General features: G+C 43.0%; 1 protein-coding gene across 2 annotated transcripts; it reads right to left on the reverse strand.

Moving 5' to 3' along the window:
- Window positions 1-1,006: 1,006 nt before the first annotated feature.
- LOC132818661 (tumor necrosis factor ligand superfamily member 6-like) lies at window positions 1,007-4,526 on the reverse strand. 2 transcript variants are annotated; one of them, XM_060829683.1, is made up of 4 exons: window positions 3,904-4,526; window positions 3,769-3,805; window positions 3,218-3,265; window positions 1,007-1,710 (listed from the first exon to the last, which is right to left on the reverse strand). In XM_060829683.1, exons 1-4 carry the CDS (start codon window positions 4,141-4,143, stop codon window positions 1,307-1,309), a joined length of 729 nt encoding a protein of 242 aa, XP_060685666.1. In that variant the 5' UTR covers window positions 4,144-4,526; the 3' UTR covers window positions 1,007-1,306. The 2 variants fall into 2 exon arrangements, with proteins under 2 accessions (XP_060685666.1, XP_060685665.1); XM_060829682.1 differs by having other exon boundaries at window positions 3,218-3,268.
- Window positions 4,527-14,757: the final 10,231 nt, after the last annotated feature.

Genomic DNA, 14,757 nt, shown 5'->3' on the forward strand with positions numbered 1-14,757 from the left:
CCCTATCCTGACATAAAAAGCATTACTCACCTTCCTTACACAACAACAGGTGGTGGACTGTAAAGTGTTTGATAGGTTGGCCATTCTAACCAGGAAGGTTTCTAACATGAGGTACTCCATTGCTATGACCACCTTAAAATGATGAGTAATGCATTTCTTGCATTGCCCGTTATACATCTGGCAGATTTTAGTGAATATTCCTTTGTAAATTAGCAACGTTTCCTGCACAGTTCCTCACTGAAACTGAGGTGAGAGAATGGATCCCTAAAGAAACTGAATGAATACAACTTTGTGCTGACAGAACTGTTTCCTCCGTCTTCAAGGAACTTGTCCTACTCTGTGTTGCCTTGACTGAGTCTCCCTGCCGTGATGCAGGTCAAAGGGACTGAAAACTCCCCACAACAGGAAGTGAGAAGAACCATTGAAGTAAGCGCTACAAGTCACACTTATGCCCTGTAAATTCCACCAATATCTGATATCGGTACATGCTACCAAACACTTCCAACTGACTCAGCAGAAGCCAGCAAAAATTAAACTTGAAAGTAGGTGATGAACATTTTAACTAAAGTAGGTGGGTAGATTGAAGGGATGTGGGGGTTTCCTATCTTAATATGTGTCCAGCTGGTCAAGATTAGGAAAGGGCATTGGGCCGAGCAGCCAGGTCTAAAATGGCACCATTGAAATCAAATGATCTACTGACCATTGTCAAGATCTGTTACACTGCATTGATACACCCTCTTAACACGTACACTTACACCCTCACTGCACTCACAATAGCACCCCTAGCACTGAAAAAAAACAGACGCTACAGAATCAACATGTGTAACCTCTGCTCTATCCATTCATTAGATAAGATAATCTGTCCATTAGGTTCAACTTTTATTCTCACAGGTTGCTTTTATTCACAAATTAAAAATCACCAAATGAAAGCTTTCAGAAACTTCATTTAATCCATATACAGTGATGAGTGAAAAACTCCAATACTTTATGCAGACAAATCCAGTCATAGCCAAACTCAATGTAAGCACACTCTGGATATGACTAAATCTTCAGAAAATTCTAATTAGTTTATTACACATTAATCCCATTGGAGGACTGCAAATCTTCTTTGTTAGAATTGTTCTTGCCCTCTATCCCATCCAGTTCAATCTATATTCAGACAATTCCACTATTGGCTTGACTATAGCATGTTATTAAATTACTCTTTCTCAAGGACTTCTCTAATGTAGAGAATATGTTATGCGCATACTTAGATGCTTAGGTCTAAGAGCCACAGTAAAAGAAAACATGCATTTCAAAATGTAAATTAAAGCTTATGTAATCCAAAATATGTGTTAAGTTGATCAAAGTTAACAAATGTAGGATCGGAGACATTCACATATATGCGATCATTCTTTTTTAAGTTAAAAATTCCTGATTGAAAGCTGTTGCTTGACCACCCTGCACTACTCCTGGGACAACTGTTGCCATTATTGGTAACCATGAGTTTAATATCTTTAGGATAGAGGTTAGTTCGTTTAAACACAATATGTTCCAGATAAACGTCCGGTTTGCACACTTGCCCTCGGAAGAACACTTTGGAGTAAATTAAGTAGTTTCCAGATTCATTGATGATCAATGCTCCTGCATTGTAGCTTACTCCTTTGACCAGGGCAAGACCCAACTTAGCATCCCACCCGAGTGTCTTGGAATTCTTAATGACGTTCAATCCTGTAAAACAATTATTGCAAACAAGTCCTTACAAATGAGTGGGCTTGCTGAATATGTCACCTATGGATTGTCAAATAAATTTTAAAAATAACTATATAATTCTAGTTATACACATTTGAAAAGAAGAATCCCAGTGTAGACTTGTTTAACATCTTCCTTCAGCGTTAATTTTTTTTGTTTTGTCAATATTAACCATTATCTCTATATATCTTTAATCCCACAATGTCCCAGGCACTCAGCACAAAAAACAAGTTCATCCCTTTGAAGTGTTGTATCTGTGACTGTAGAGGCCCAACATGGCAGCGGTTTGTACGACCAAAGATCCACAAGCAACTGTTTCTTCTAGGTGTCATTGACCGATGGAGGGATGCTAGCCCATACACCTATGTAATCCAAAATATGTGTTAAACTGATCAAAGTTAACAAATGGGGGACATATGGTCAAATAGGGGTTATAGCCACACCAGATGGAATCTTGTGGCCTCCACCTTGGCAATTTTGGTGGACACCACCATATTCCCACCTTTGTTCCAATTAAGTCTGTGGTGGGAAGGTCCATGGGCAGCTGGTTTTTACCTGGCAGCGGGTAGGAGTCTTGTCATGTTGCAAACACTGGTGTGCCTGATTGTGGGTTTCTTGAGTTTGGTGGGAATTCCTCATTGAAGGGCAGGCACTGCGCTCCTGTTCCTAACCACAGGAGCTGTTGTTGGTCTTGGGAGGAAGCTTGGCCCTAACCTGTTCAGTTGCTGGATGGCACGAGGGCCAAAGAGAAGGAGACACGGGAATCCCGATAATTGTCCGGTCAGCTGCCAAGACTACCACTGGGTCCCTCCATAATTTTTCCCCCTATTTAGAATCATTCATCAGGCCTTGATGTTCCATAAATTGGTAAATTAATTGTCAGAGAGTGTGCTCGCTATTCAATTTAGCATGGGAGGTCCGAAGTCGTCCTGATCAGAAGAAACTGCAGTGTGCACTTGTAGGCAAGGGAGAGAGCATTTCCATCTTGAGGTGACCTCCCGCAAAATGTTTCTTTCAAACAAAAAGACCCCTGCAGCTGTGGCCAGGTAGCTGATTAAGGTCTCAAGGCCTACTTGGGGGCATTAGACTTCCACTCTGCGACTGACAAGTTACAATGGATGGTTGATCTTAATAGGCCATTTCCACACCTTAATTGACTATTTGCTGCTTGTCAGGTAGCTTCTCCAGCACCAATCCCACCTCCAGGTTCGGAAATGGGATAGGACTGGGAAACCAGCATGTTGACTGGCATTGGAAATTTCTGGGCCCTCCTGAATCAGCAATCATTCCTACTTTTGGGTGAAAATCCTGCATCCTGTTTACCCGAGTGATATTTCTTTAACACGCATTCTTTCATTTCGACATCCTGCTTTTATTTACCATCCATTTTCTTTTTTTGTTGCACGATTGGCTTATTGTATTTCCCTCTTTGCCCCCACGCCCACCCGCACCAAACCTGCCTCGGAACCTCAGGATAGTCACTAACCTGTAACGTGCGCAACAATCTCAGACGATTTACTGATCTCTGGAGGCCCTGCTGGAAAAAGGCAAGAACTCAACATCAATAAACAGCAGCACAGTTGCAAACGTTAAAGCTTGGTTCTAATCAGATATCTTTTGCTTAGTCACTTTATCTGATTGAATCACAAGATCGTAGACTGATATAATACCAAGAGCAGCCATCTGACCCAATTCAATGGCTGACTTTAAAATGACTCTTGCTCAAACAATTGATACAAAAGATTTGAATTTAAATTTGTTGCTTATCAGACTACAGTTCACCCTGAAATGTTACAAAGTTCACATTTTACTGCTTGGCTGTCCCATACCTTTAGATTATCTCTAGTTGGCATCACCCAGTAGAATCATTGCTGGTTGTTGATTCTTTAAGAATTCTGGTTCACTCTCAACAACATTGTATAAAGTTGAGTGGAACCCTTCCATGTGTAATTGGTCTCAAGTAACATGACATGTTCGATATCATCACACACAGAATCAAAGTATTTTGTTTTCAAATTAATCCTTTTCTATACTCACCAATAATCTTTTGTTGTTGACCTTCACTGGCCTGACCCTGATCAAAGTAAGAAAAAGAAACAATATTTGGTTTTCAGAACTTTCTGACTTCAAGTAATTGAAGACTTTTAGCCAGCAACATGAAGAATCGCATACCTCTTTTATTTTGTCGAGTTTTTGATGGAGTTGAAACAAATAGAAGCCCCCAAATGCCATTCCAGCTAATATTAAGAGTGCCAGGAATAGAATTACAACAGTGCATGCTTTCTGCCACTCCGTCTTCCTTTCCTTCTGTGTTGGCAGCATTACTGGGTGCGCTGGAACTGTCGGATAATGATCAAGGTTTGGATCACTGCCCACGGTGTAAACCTGGGGGTATCTGAAATCAGGCTCCATGATTAGTCCAAAATCCAGTCTCCAAAGTGCTGCTTGTCACCTGCTATATCTGGGTCTTCCTCCTTTTGCAGTTCAGCATCAAAAAAATTCACCGGTGTTCTGTCCCTCGCACATGCAATTGCTGTCTCACTCTGAGTGGGAGTTTCCTCTGCTTATATAAGAAGGCCCAGTCAGCTATGCCCACACATGGTCTCCTTCCTCCTGAACCATGGAAAGCTGCCACAAACTGTTTCCAGTCAGCTTAGTGGAGAAAGTGTAAATATTCCACCTTGTGCTTTATTATTTCACCTGCTTTAATTTTTGTCTAACAATCTAATTGTAAATGCAATGAATATTGCAAAGGTATTGAGGACAGTTTATATTCGACTCCAAAACACTTTCACTTCACCTTTAGAAGAAAATTAGCTTTGCTGTACTTGTTGCAAGATCACCCCTCCAAAGTTGTTTCCGCTGCTTCGCGTTTCCTGTCACAAACAAAAATGTTTAATTAGGTAAGTGATTAGCAACACTTCCTCTCTCACGAATACAAATGTTCGGAGGACATGGTACATGACTCAACAGAGGCTGATTAAGGGAAAGAAAGTGTCCAGGTTTATTCAAATGTGGATCAACAATTCAAATTGAAAGACAAAAAGATATCAATGAGTACATCAAAACTAACAGTTGTTACATCCTTTTTAACACTATGATAAAGTGAAACTCTCTACCTTCAAATGGAGGGATGTTTCCCCTCATTTTTCTTCATATCCTGGCAGGGCAGATTGAAAGGTAGCTCAACAACTCCATGATCATTCTATCATGCAACTATAGAAGATTGAATAATCTTGTCTTTTCATGCTACAATTCCTATGTTCCTAAGTAAAGGCTCTGTAAATTCCTCCCAATGTGTGGAACAAGTTCATTTCTGGGCCCCAAAAAATAAGAAAGGAAGTATATTGTAAGGAGGGGTGAGAGTTCATTGAGCCAACAGCCACCTGGGAAATTCTGAAGCATAGCTGTTCAATTCCATGGCAACGTTTTCCAAATGTGATAACATTTCCTAATGTGTTGCTTTTCAGCCCATGTGTTGACACCATGCAGATTGAAAGACATAAAAGAGGGAAAATTATTACATTTCAAATGATTCTTGCAGCAAGGCATTTTCTCAGAGTAGTACAACAGATGCTTAACATCTGCTTGGTCTTTCTATCTCACTATATGGCAATAATAACTGACCACTGATAGATCTTTGATGGTATCACTCACCAAAAGCCTGGGGGGAGGTGGCGGAGAAGATTTATTAGAATGCTATTAAGGACTAGATACCCACAGGGATCAGAGAGGTTGGTTTTGCATTCCATCAGAACAAAGGAATGTAAGAGAAGCTTCAGAAGTGCATAAGCTTATCTGCAAATTTCACAGAGTAACTAAGAAGAAACTGTTTCCTTGGGTTGAAGTAAAAGAAGATACAGGCTTACAATAATTGACGAAACAACAAGAGGTGGAAGGAAGAGGACTTGTTATGTGAGCCGGAATGAACCATTGGAATGGACAGTGGACATTGGAATATACTTTTGACCATAACTTTGAAAACAGGACTGGGTTACTAATTGAGATGGAGGTGCTATTGATCAGCAAAAGTACCATGACCATGAACTAAATTGCCTGCTCCTGTAACCCAAGGTAAATCCAGTTACAGCAGTTAGGAAGATGGTCACTAAAGCAATGAAGAGACTACCCACATTAATGTGGATTGCCCTGTTTCGCTTAACCTGTGCTAATATTATATTTTCCTTCATTAGACTCATGAGGTGAAACTGTATAGTGCAGGCAAGACAGAACACGTTTGTCTGAAGCTTACTTTGAGAATGAAATTATGATGTGAAACTTACAGTTGTTACAGTGAGTTTCAGTTCTGCACTCCGAGTACACTTGGAGTTGAATGATTATTCTGACTCCAGTTTTGCAGAATGATATCCAGAATTGCTAGTGGAACTTACAACACTCTTTGTGAACATTTTCCTAATACTATCAACCTGAATAATGCACCAACTGTATTCTGTAAACACTCCTGATTCAGATCCACTTTTTAAAGGGCGGTCTTTAATCGATTGACCACGTTTTGATTGGTTATGTTTGCAAGTTGTCTATCTTTAGCATTCTGATCCTGAAACACTCACCCCCAACCCTCCCTGTAAACATTCTCGACTTTCATAATATCTGTTTCAAAGTCAATTCACTGCAAAGGTTCTTTGTCCTTCAGTGAAATGGCGAACAACCAAATTTGATGTTGATATCTCTCTCTCTCTCTCTCTCTCTCTCTGTGCACCTTCTCTGCAGTTGTAACATTGTATTCTTCACTCTATTCTATTACCCTGATGGACTTTGTATGGTATGATCTACCTGTAACTCACACAAAACAAAACTTTTCACTGTACTTAGATACATGTCACAATAATCAATCAAATCAAACTGAATTCATTGTGTACATACAACCCAAGGAACAGGACTAGGGTTTTCAACAGCTTCAGTCTGCTTCACAACTCAATTACGTTCTCACAGATTTGTACCTCGGCTCCCAGAACCTCCTCAACTCCAAAGCACTTGTCACCCTTAACCAAACAAAAATCTTTCCCTCAGTCTTGAAGTCTTGATTTGCATCAGCAATAATTTCCTTTCAGGGGAATGAATTCCAGATTTCTACAGCACTGTGTGTGAGAAGAATGCTTCTCCCAAACTAACCTAGACCTGATTTGGAGATGCCAGTGTTGGACTGGGGTGCCCAAAGTTAAAAATCACACAATGCTAGGTTATAGTCCAACAGGTTTAGTGCTCCAAAAGCCAGTGCTTCCAATTAAACCTGTTGGACTATAACCTGGCATTGTGTGAATTTTAACCTAGACATGGATTTCACATTATATCCCATTGTTTTTGATGTCCCCTACCAGAGGAAATAATTTGTTCACCTGATTAACAATTATTATTATTAAAATGCCTTGATCGTACCATGCTTCAGATCGAATGGAACGAGAGTAACAATTGTAGTCATGTACTGAAGTTCAGGCATGGCTAGGAGGACGAAAATTTCCTGACAAGGTCTCTCCACCACTGTCTTCTGTTCAGGTGCTCCATGAAAACAGCTGCTTTGACCAACATGTGCTCACGAAATGCAAAGTCCAATCCCACAGCACTGCGGGAGCTGAGGTTAAGGAAATCAGAGTCCATCAAAATGGCAACCACAGCACCTCTGTCTGTGTCTAGTGTGCCCCACACAGTACGAGGTGCTGGGAAGGCTACTGGTACAGGCATACCATGGACATTTGCCAGAAGAAGAATGTGCAATAGGAGACACCAGACAGTTCCACGGGCTGCAGAGATCTGATGTACATTTTGCGAACTCGGACCATGCAGGTCAGTCTTCCTTGACCTTGCACTGAGCTGCTGGAAGGTTGCGACTGTTGTATGTGCAACTGAACCAATTCAGCATTTTACCATGGGGTAGGTTTTCTGTTAGCCCTTGTAGCTAACAAGATACAGTATATGGCACTTCTGGCAATGAGTCATACTGGATTCGAAACATCAACTCTGTTTCTGTTTCCACAGATGCTGCCAGACCCGCCTGACTTTCTCCAGAATTTGCTGCTTTTGTTTCAGATTTTCAGTATTTATCAGAGTTCATTTCATGTTGGGCAACTGGTTACAGGTTACATGAACATAATCAATATTTTTTTCAAAGGCAGGACATCAATGTCAGGTCTTAGTCCTGGGTTCTGCCAGCAAGTCCATCACAGAGTGTGATGCTTACATTTCTCATTATTAACCCTTTCAGACCCTTAGACAACACTCACTACCACCATAGACTTGCTAATTAAAGAGAAGCAAAATACTACAAATGCTGGAAGTCTGAAATAAAACCAGAAAGTGCTGCAGAGACTCTGCAGACTTGGCTGTACCAGTGGAGAGAGGAACAGCGTAAACATTATGGGTCCAATATGACTCTCCTTCATAACTGCAGAAGAAAGAAGATTCAAAACAGACTCGAAACCTCAACACTATCCACAGATGCTCCCTTCAGTGTCTTTCTCCTTGTAGACACTTACACTTCAGCATTGAGCATGACACTTCGTCACAAAGAGTGGAGCTACCCATTGTGCAAGCTGCCCTGAAGAGCTGCGGCTTGACTGCAGTTTGTATTCACTGTCTACACCATTGGGTCTTCTACCGAGCAGTCAGTCAACAGTCAGGGTCATGCTCAACTGAGCACCGTGACCACCGAACTGGGGAGGCAGCACCAAGTCTGCTCCCTGGCTGTCTCAGTGAGACTGGGGCTCGGATTAATCACAAATCACACAGTGGAAACAAGCCTGTTCCTAACCCAACCTCTCCTTATGTGACCGAGTGTCAAGTTTTGCTGATGATGCTCGGAAACGATGCCTGACTACATTAAAGGAACCACATAAACCCAAGCTGTTCTCAATTTTAAATCTGCAAGTTTCTTTTAATAGAAGTGGTGAACAAATGTAACTGTTCATCAGATGCAGTAATGCAGACAGGTCACAGCTCAGAAACCATTCTGTATAGATTAGATTCCCTACAGTGTGGAAACAGGTCCTTCGGTCCAACAAGTCCACACCAACCCTCCGAAGAGTAACCCACCCAGACCCATTTCCCTCTAACTAATGTACCTGACACTATGGGCAATTTAGCATAGCCAATCCACCTGACCTGCACATCTTTGGACTGTGGGAGGAAACTGGAGCACCCAGAGGAAACCTACGCAGACACAGGGAGAATGTGCAAACTCCACACAGACAGTAGCCCAAGGCTGGAATCGAACCTGGGTCCCTGGTGCTGTGAGGCAGCAGTGCTCCATGGTAACATGGTGGTATACATGTCAAGAATGTCTAAAAATAGACAAGAAAGCACACCAAGACATAGGTTGAAAATTTGGTTGGACATAAATCAATATTGTTTCAGAACTATTGTGAATCTCTCCAGTGTGGAAACAGGCCATTCGGCCCAACAAGTCCACACCAACCGTCTGAAGAGTAACTCACCCAGACCCATTCCCTTACCCTATTACTCTACATTTGCCCTTGACTAATGCACCTAACCTGCATATCCCTGAACACTATGGGCAATTTAGCATGGCCAGTCCACCTAACCTGAACACCTTTGGACTGTGGGAGGAAACCCACGTAGACACGGGAGAATGTGCAAACTCCACACAGACACCCGAGGCTGGAATTGAACCTTGGTCCCTGGTGCTGTGAGGCAGCAGTGCGAGCCGCTGAATCACTATGCATATGAAGATACTTGTGGGTTATATACACTAAAATAGAAACCTACAGTTTTGATGCTCAGACATTGTTTTAGGTGCCATTTCTGTGCAACTATGTGCTAGTTCCACCCAGTTGACCGAAGGTGTACGTGTACTTGTTGAGTGACACATAACAGCAGTGGTCAGGCTGTGTCAGGGCTGTGTAGGAGCATGCGCAGGGTCTCAGAAGCAGCACACCAGGTCCTGATGGAGGAGTTGTAGAGAAGGAGGGATGTCCTGTCCTCACAGGAGAGGGAGAAATCCCACGTGCCCTTCCTGACAACCCCGTCCTCCTTCAAAAGATTTCTCCCTGCTGCTCCAACTGGCCTCATCTCCCCCCTCCCTTTCCTCATCCTGGCCCAGGGGGACTCTGAGCATGATGCTCATAACCCAGCACCCTTGCTCAAGGAGGCCTTACTGAGAGAAGGACAGCAGCCTCCCTGCTTTAGATGAAGCACCCAAGGATTTCTTTCCAGAGTAGATGTCGATAGAAGGCTGGTGAATTCTTGACACACTACTCCAGAAGATCTCCTGATGCTGCTTCAAAGTTCCTTTAAGACATCCATCAGCATTTGCAAACAAGGAGGGCATTCAGCCTGTTGAGGCTCCTCTGCCATTCAGTAAGATCACAGTAAATCCAAAGCTGATGGAAGCGAACAGCAAAAGCTGGGCATTGCATTGAACTAACACTTGAAATAGAACATAGAACATTACAGCGTGGCATAGGCCCTTCAGACCTCAATGTTGCACTGACCTGTGAAACCCATCTGAAGCCCATCTAACCTACACTATTCCATTATCATCCATATGTTTATCCAACCCTCAACAACAATCCCTTTCTTTCTAACAAGAAAGGTCATCAGTTCCAGTACGAGCCACTACCATAGCGCAAAGCTTCTCCAATGAGCGCTGGCTGCCAATAGAATTGCCAATAGAATAGTATGGCTGTTGCCATTGAGATTTCCATTCTTCAAGCAGCATGGTGCCTTGAGTTGATCATGGATTAAGTCTGTGTTGCAGCACCAAGCTAAGGTTGGACACCTGGCAAACTCTTTGATGCTTCGAGAGCCCATAGGTAAAATCACCGCCTTCAGAGTTTAACTTTTTTCCCAATTGTCAACCAATTGGTATTTGAGTAATCACACAGCGTAATATCCTCCTGGATGCCAAACACCAAACCATTCCATTTCTTCCACCTAATACTGAGTAACAGCTGCAGGCATTAGAGACAGCAAGGTCGATGGGCCCCAACAATATCCTGGCTGTAGTACTGAAGAGTTGCACTCCATGGCCTGGTTAAAGTTGTTCCTGTAATATGAGTGCTTCCAGTTAGGCCAGCATTTATTGCCTATTAATAATTGCCCCTTGACCTACCTTCTCTCCACCCCCTGCTCCTATTTATCTCTCAGCCCCCTTCCTCCACCCTTCTATATTCCTGATGAAGGCCTTATGCCCGAAACATTGACTTTCCTGCTCCACAGATGCTGCCTGATCTGCTGTGCTTTTCCAGCACAGCCTTTTTTGACTCTGACCTGCAGTATCTGCAGTCCTCACTTTCTCCCTTGATCTACTTGGCTTGCTCAAGCCATTTCATAGGGCAGTTAAGAGTCAATCACACTGCAGTGGGCCTGGAGTCACTTGTAGGCCAGACCAGGTAAGAGTAAAAAGTGAGGTCTGCAGATGCTGGAGATCAGAGCTGAAAATGTGTTGCTGGTTAAAGCGCAGCAGGTCAGGCAGCATCCAAGGAACAGGAAATTCAACGTTTCGGGATTCCTGATGAAGGGCTGCCCTTTAACCAGACCAGGTAAGAGCACACTTCCTTTCTTGGAGGGGAATAGTGATTCAGACAGGTTTTTATGGCAATCATCAATGATTACATGATTGCCATTAGGCTGGCTTTTAATGCCAGATCTTTATTGAATTCAATTACCCGCAAAAGGCCATTCAGGCATTCGAATCAATATTGAGTCATAGATTCACAGACATGTACAACACAGGAACAGACCCTTCAGTCCAACTCATCCATGCCGACCAGATATCCTAACCTAATCTAGTCCCATTTGCTAGCACTTGGCCCATATCCCTTCAAACCCTTCCTATTCGTATACCCATCCAGATGCCCCTTAAATGTTGTAATTGACCCAGTCTCCACCACTTCCTCTGGCAGCTCATTCTATAAACACACCATCCTCTGCCTGAAAAAGTTGCCCCTTAAGTCCTTTTTATATCTTTCCCCTCTCATCCTAAACCTAAGCCCTCTAGTTCTGGTCTCCTTCACCCCAGGGAAAGGATTCTGGGTAATCCAAGATAGAGGACAGGAAAAATTTGTGGCTGTAAGAGCTGCTCCTTTTTTGAGGTATTTTAGGTGTTGGAGGTGATTTCCTCTATTTCCTGAAGCAACTATTACTGTTTTGTATGTTGCATTGATTTGGAACTTTCGGGGAAAAAAATCAAACCAACAGCACTTTTAAAAGGAGAACGACAGACAAAAGGCAGTGACCACATGGACAAGTGAGGGAGAGAGAGAAAGAAACCTATGCAGCTAACTGACACAACAGTGAATCTGCACAGTTGCTGCCTTTGCTCTAGATATCTCCCAGAGTATTCTGTATCGCTGGCTCATTGACATTGCCACCACCCACTGCCTCCTCTCTAATAGAGACAGAGCCAGTGATCATGACAGAGGGTTCATCAGACCTGAAAGCAGGGGGCGAGCCCAGTGCGGTGGTCTGTGGGTCGCATGCCTCATCTTGTTCAGTGGTAACCAAGAGCCACTGCCAATCAGAGGGCTGGAGGCTTGACAACACCAGCAAGGAGTGGTGGTCACTGATGGGATTGTAGCCAGCGTGGGGGGCCACAGTGGATGAGCCCGGTATCTGGGCCTGGGGTCACAGGGATCTGTAACTAAAGCCCCCACCTGGTGGGGAGAGCTTGCAGTGGTGAGTGGAAAACAGATGATGTTACAGCCATAGAAGCAGCCATTGTGGCTGAGGGTGCCCTGCATGAGCCAAAGAATGCCCGAACAGGAGTACCACCCACTCCAAGGCTGCTGAGGTTTTGCCCAGGTTTATATGGCAGTATGTCTGTGTGAAAATGAGTGCCCTACACTCAGATAAAATGTCAAAGCTGGTGGGAAGAGGCCTTGAAGTGATCCAATTGATCTTGGGTGGCTATCTATCACTTTCCTTCCCAGTGGCTAAGTGCTGCGATGACAGGAAGACAACAAGGACTCTGTGCCCCCTGTCCTATATTCATGCCCCACCTCTGGCTCTCAGCTCATCCACACAGGCCTGGTAACATCCAACCCATCAAATCTTCATTATGGTACAGAGGGAAGCCACAGACTCCAGACCAGCTGTCTGAGACACAATTCAGTAAATCCCACTCCCCTTATATCTCCATAGCCGCTGCAGATTTATTTCCCTCAAATGCCTATCCAATTGCTTTTTGCAATCATCTCCACTTCTATCACCCTTGTCAGTACCAGGTCAGTACCACTCACTGTGTTCAAAACTGATTCCTCTCATTCTTCCTGCAATGATAAATCTTCCTTCTGTGTGCTCTAGCCCATGCTCTGTCAGCTGTAGGGAACCTTTCTACTTTTGTGCTCCTTATCCATAATTGTCATAATTTGTACACCTTTGTCAGGTTGTCTCGGAATCTCCTTTGTTACAAAGAGAGCAACCTCAGCAACATGACCAAGAGCTTTTTTTCCCTGGAGCATAGAAGACTGAGGGGTGACCTCATAGAGGTCAATAAAATCATGAGAGGCATAGATACGGTAGGTAGCCAACAGCTTTTCCCCAGGTTGGGGTCTAAAACTAGAGGACATAGGTCTAAAGTGAGAGGGGAGAGATACAAAAGGGTCAAGAGGAACAATTTTTTTCACACAGAGGGTGGTGAGTGTCTGGAACAAGCTGCCAAAGGTAGTGATAGAAGTGAGTACAATTTCATCATTTAAAAAACATTGAGACAGGTACAATGATGGGATAGGTATGGAGTGATATGGACCAAATGCAGGCAACTGGGACAAGATTAATTGTGAAAACTGGAAGGCATGGACAAGTTGGGCTGAAGGGCCTGTTTTCATGCTGGGGACCTCTACGACTCTATGCCAACCCTTTGACTAAACTCCTGAATCCCTGGATCCATTCTGATAAATCTCCTCTGGGCCCTCCCAAACATTCGCACGTCTTCCTTGAAGTGTTTGTGACCAGAACTGCTCACAGTATTGTGGTCTGACAATCCTTCTATTGAAGCCTCAGCACAATCTTGTGGCTTTTGTACTTAACATTTCTATTTATGGAGCCCAAACTTCAACAAGGCATCACCCTCTAAGATATATTCACACAGACCTGCAGGATGTCAGACGCAGAACTATGCCTTGAATTAACTGTCCCCTCTGTGATATGCAACTTCCACATATCAATTCCATTTAGCACTTGTATGCCCATTCTTCTCATTTATCCCCATCGTGTTGTAATTAATTGCTGTCATCTACACTGTTCGCTTTGCGTCCCTGTATTGTAATCATAGAACTTTACAGTACAAAAAGATGCCACTAATATCCAATTCACGCATGTACGTCAAGAATGCTGTGTTGTTGGTATGGAGAACATCATTGTCCACATCCTGTAGTCTGAAAAATAACCATTTACTCCCAGAGCTCACTTTTTGGTGTCCTTTTTTGATCCATTTTGACATTACCCCTAAAATAGAACAAAAAAACATAGATGCTGGAGAACTGAAATAAAAGATGTGGAGGAGCCAGTTTTAGACTGAGGTGGACAAATCTTATGATCCTGCCCCACTAGCTTCCTGATGAAGGAGCAGCGCTCCGAAAGCTGGTACTTCCAAATAAACCTGTTGGACTACAGCCTGGTATTGTGTGATTCTTAGCCTTGAAACAAAAGAGACGTTGCTGGATAAACTCAGCAGATCAGGCACCATCTGTGGGAAGTTAACTTTTCGACTCTGGTGACAGGCCAACCTATTTCATGAGCCAGAATTTTGGCACAAATTTTATATATTTTACTTTATCACATTTGTGCTTAAAATCTATACAGGTAACATCTACCACACGCCTGCTATCAACCTTTTTTGTAATTTCATCAAAAATTTCAGTTGGATTAGGCAAATGTTTTACAAATTGCACTGGCTATCTTTGATTATCTCAAGTCTTTCCAAGTGCTTTTAAGTTTTTCACTTCATTATTGATTCTGAAGTTTTACCATTCATTGATGTTAAACTAACTGATCTATAGTAATAAAGGTCGTCCCTACATCCTTCCTTGAACAAGAGCATCACGTTTTGTC

This window comes from Hemiscyllium ocellatum, chromosome 9, assembly GCF_020745735.1.
Source record: "Hemiscyllium ocellatum isolate sHemOce1 chromosome 9, sHemOce1.pat.X.cur, whole genome shotgun sequence".
NCBI lineage: Eukaryota > Metazoa > Chordata > Chondrichthyes > Orectolobiformes > Hemiscylliidae > Hemiscyllium > Hemiscyllium ocellatum.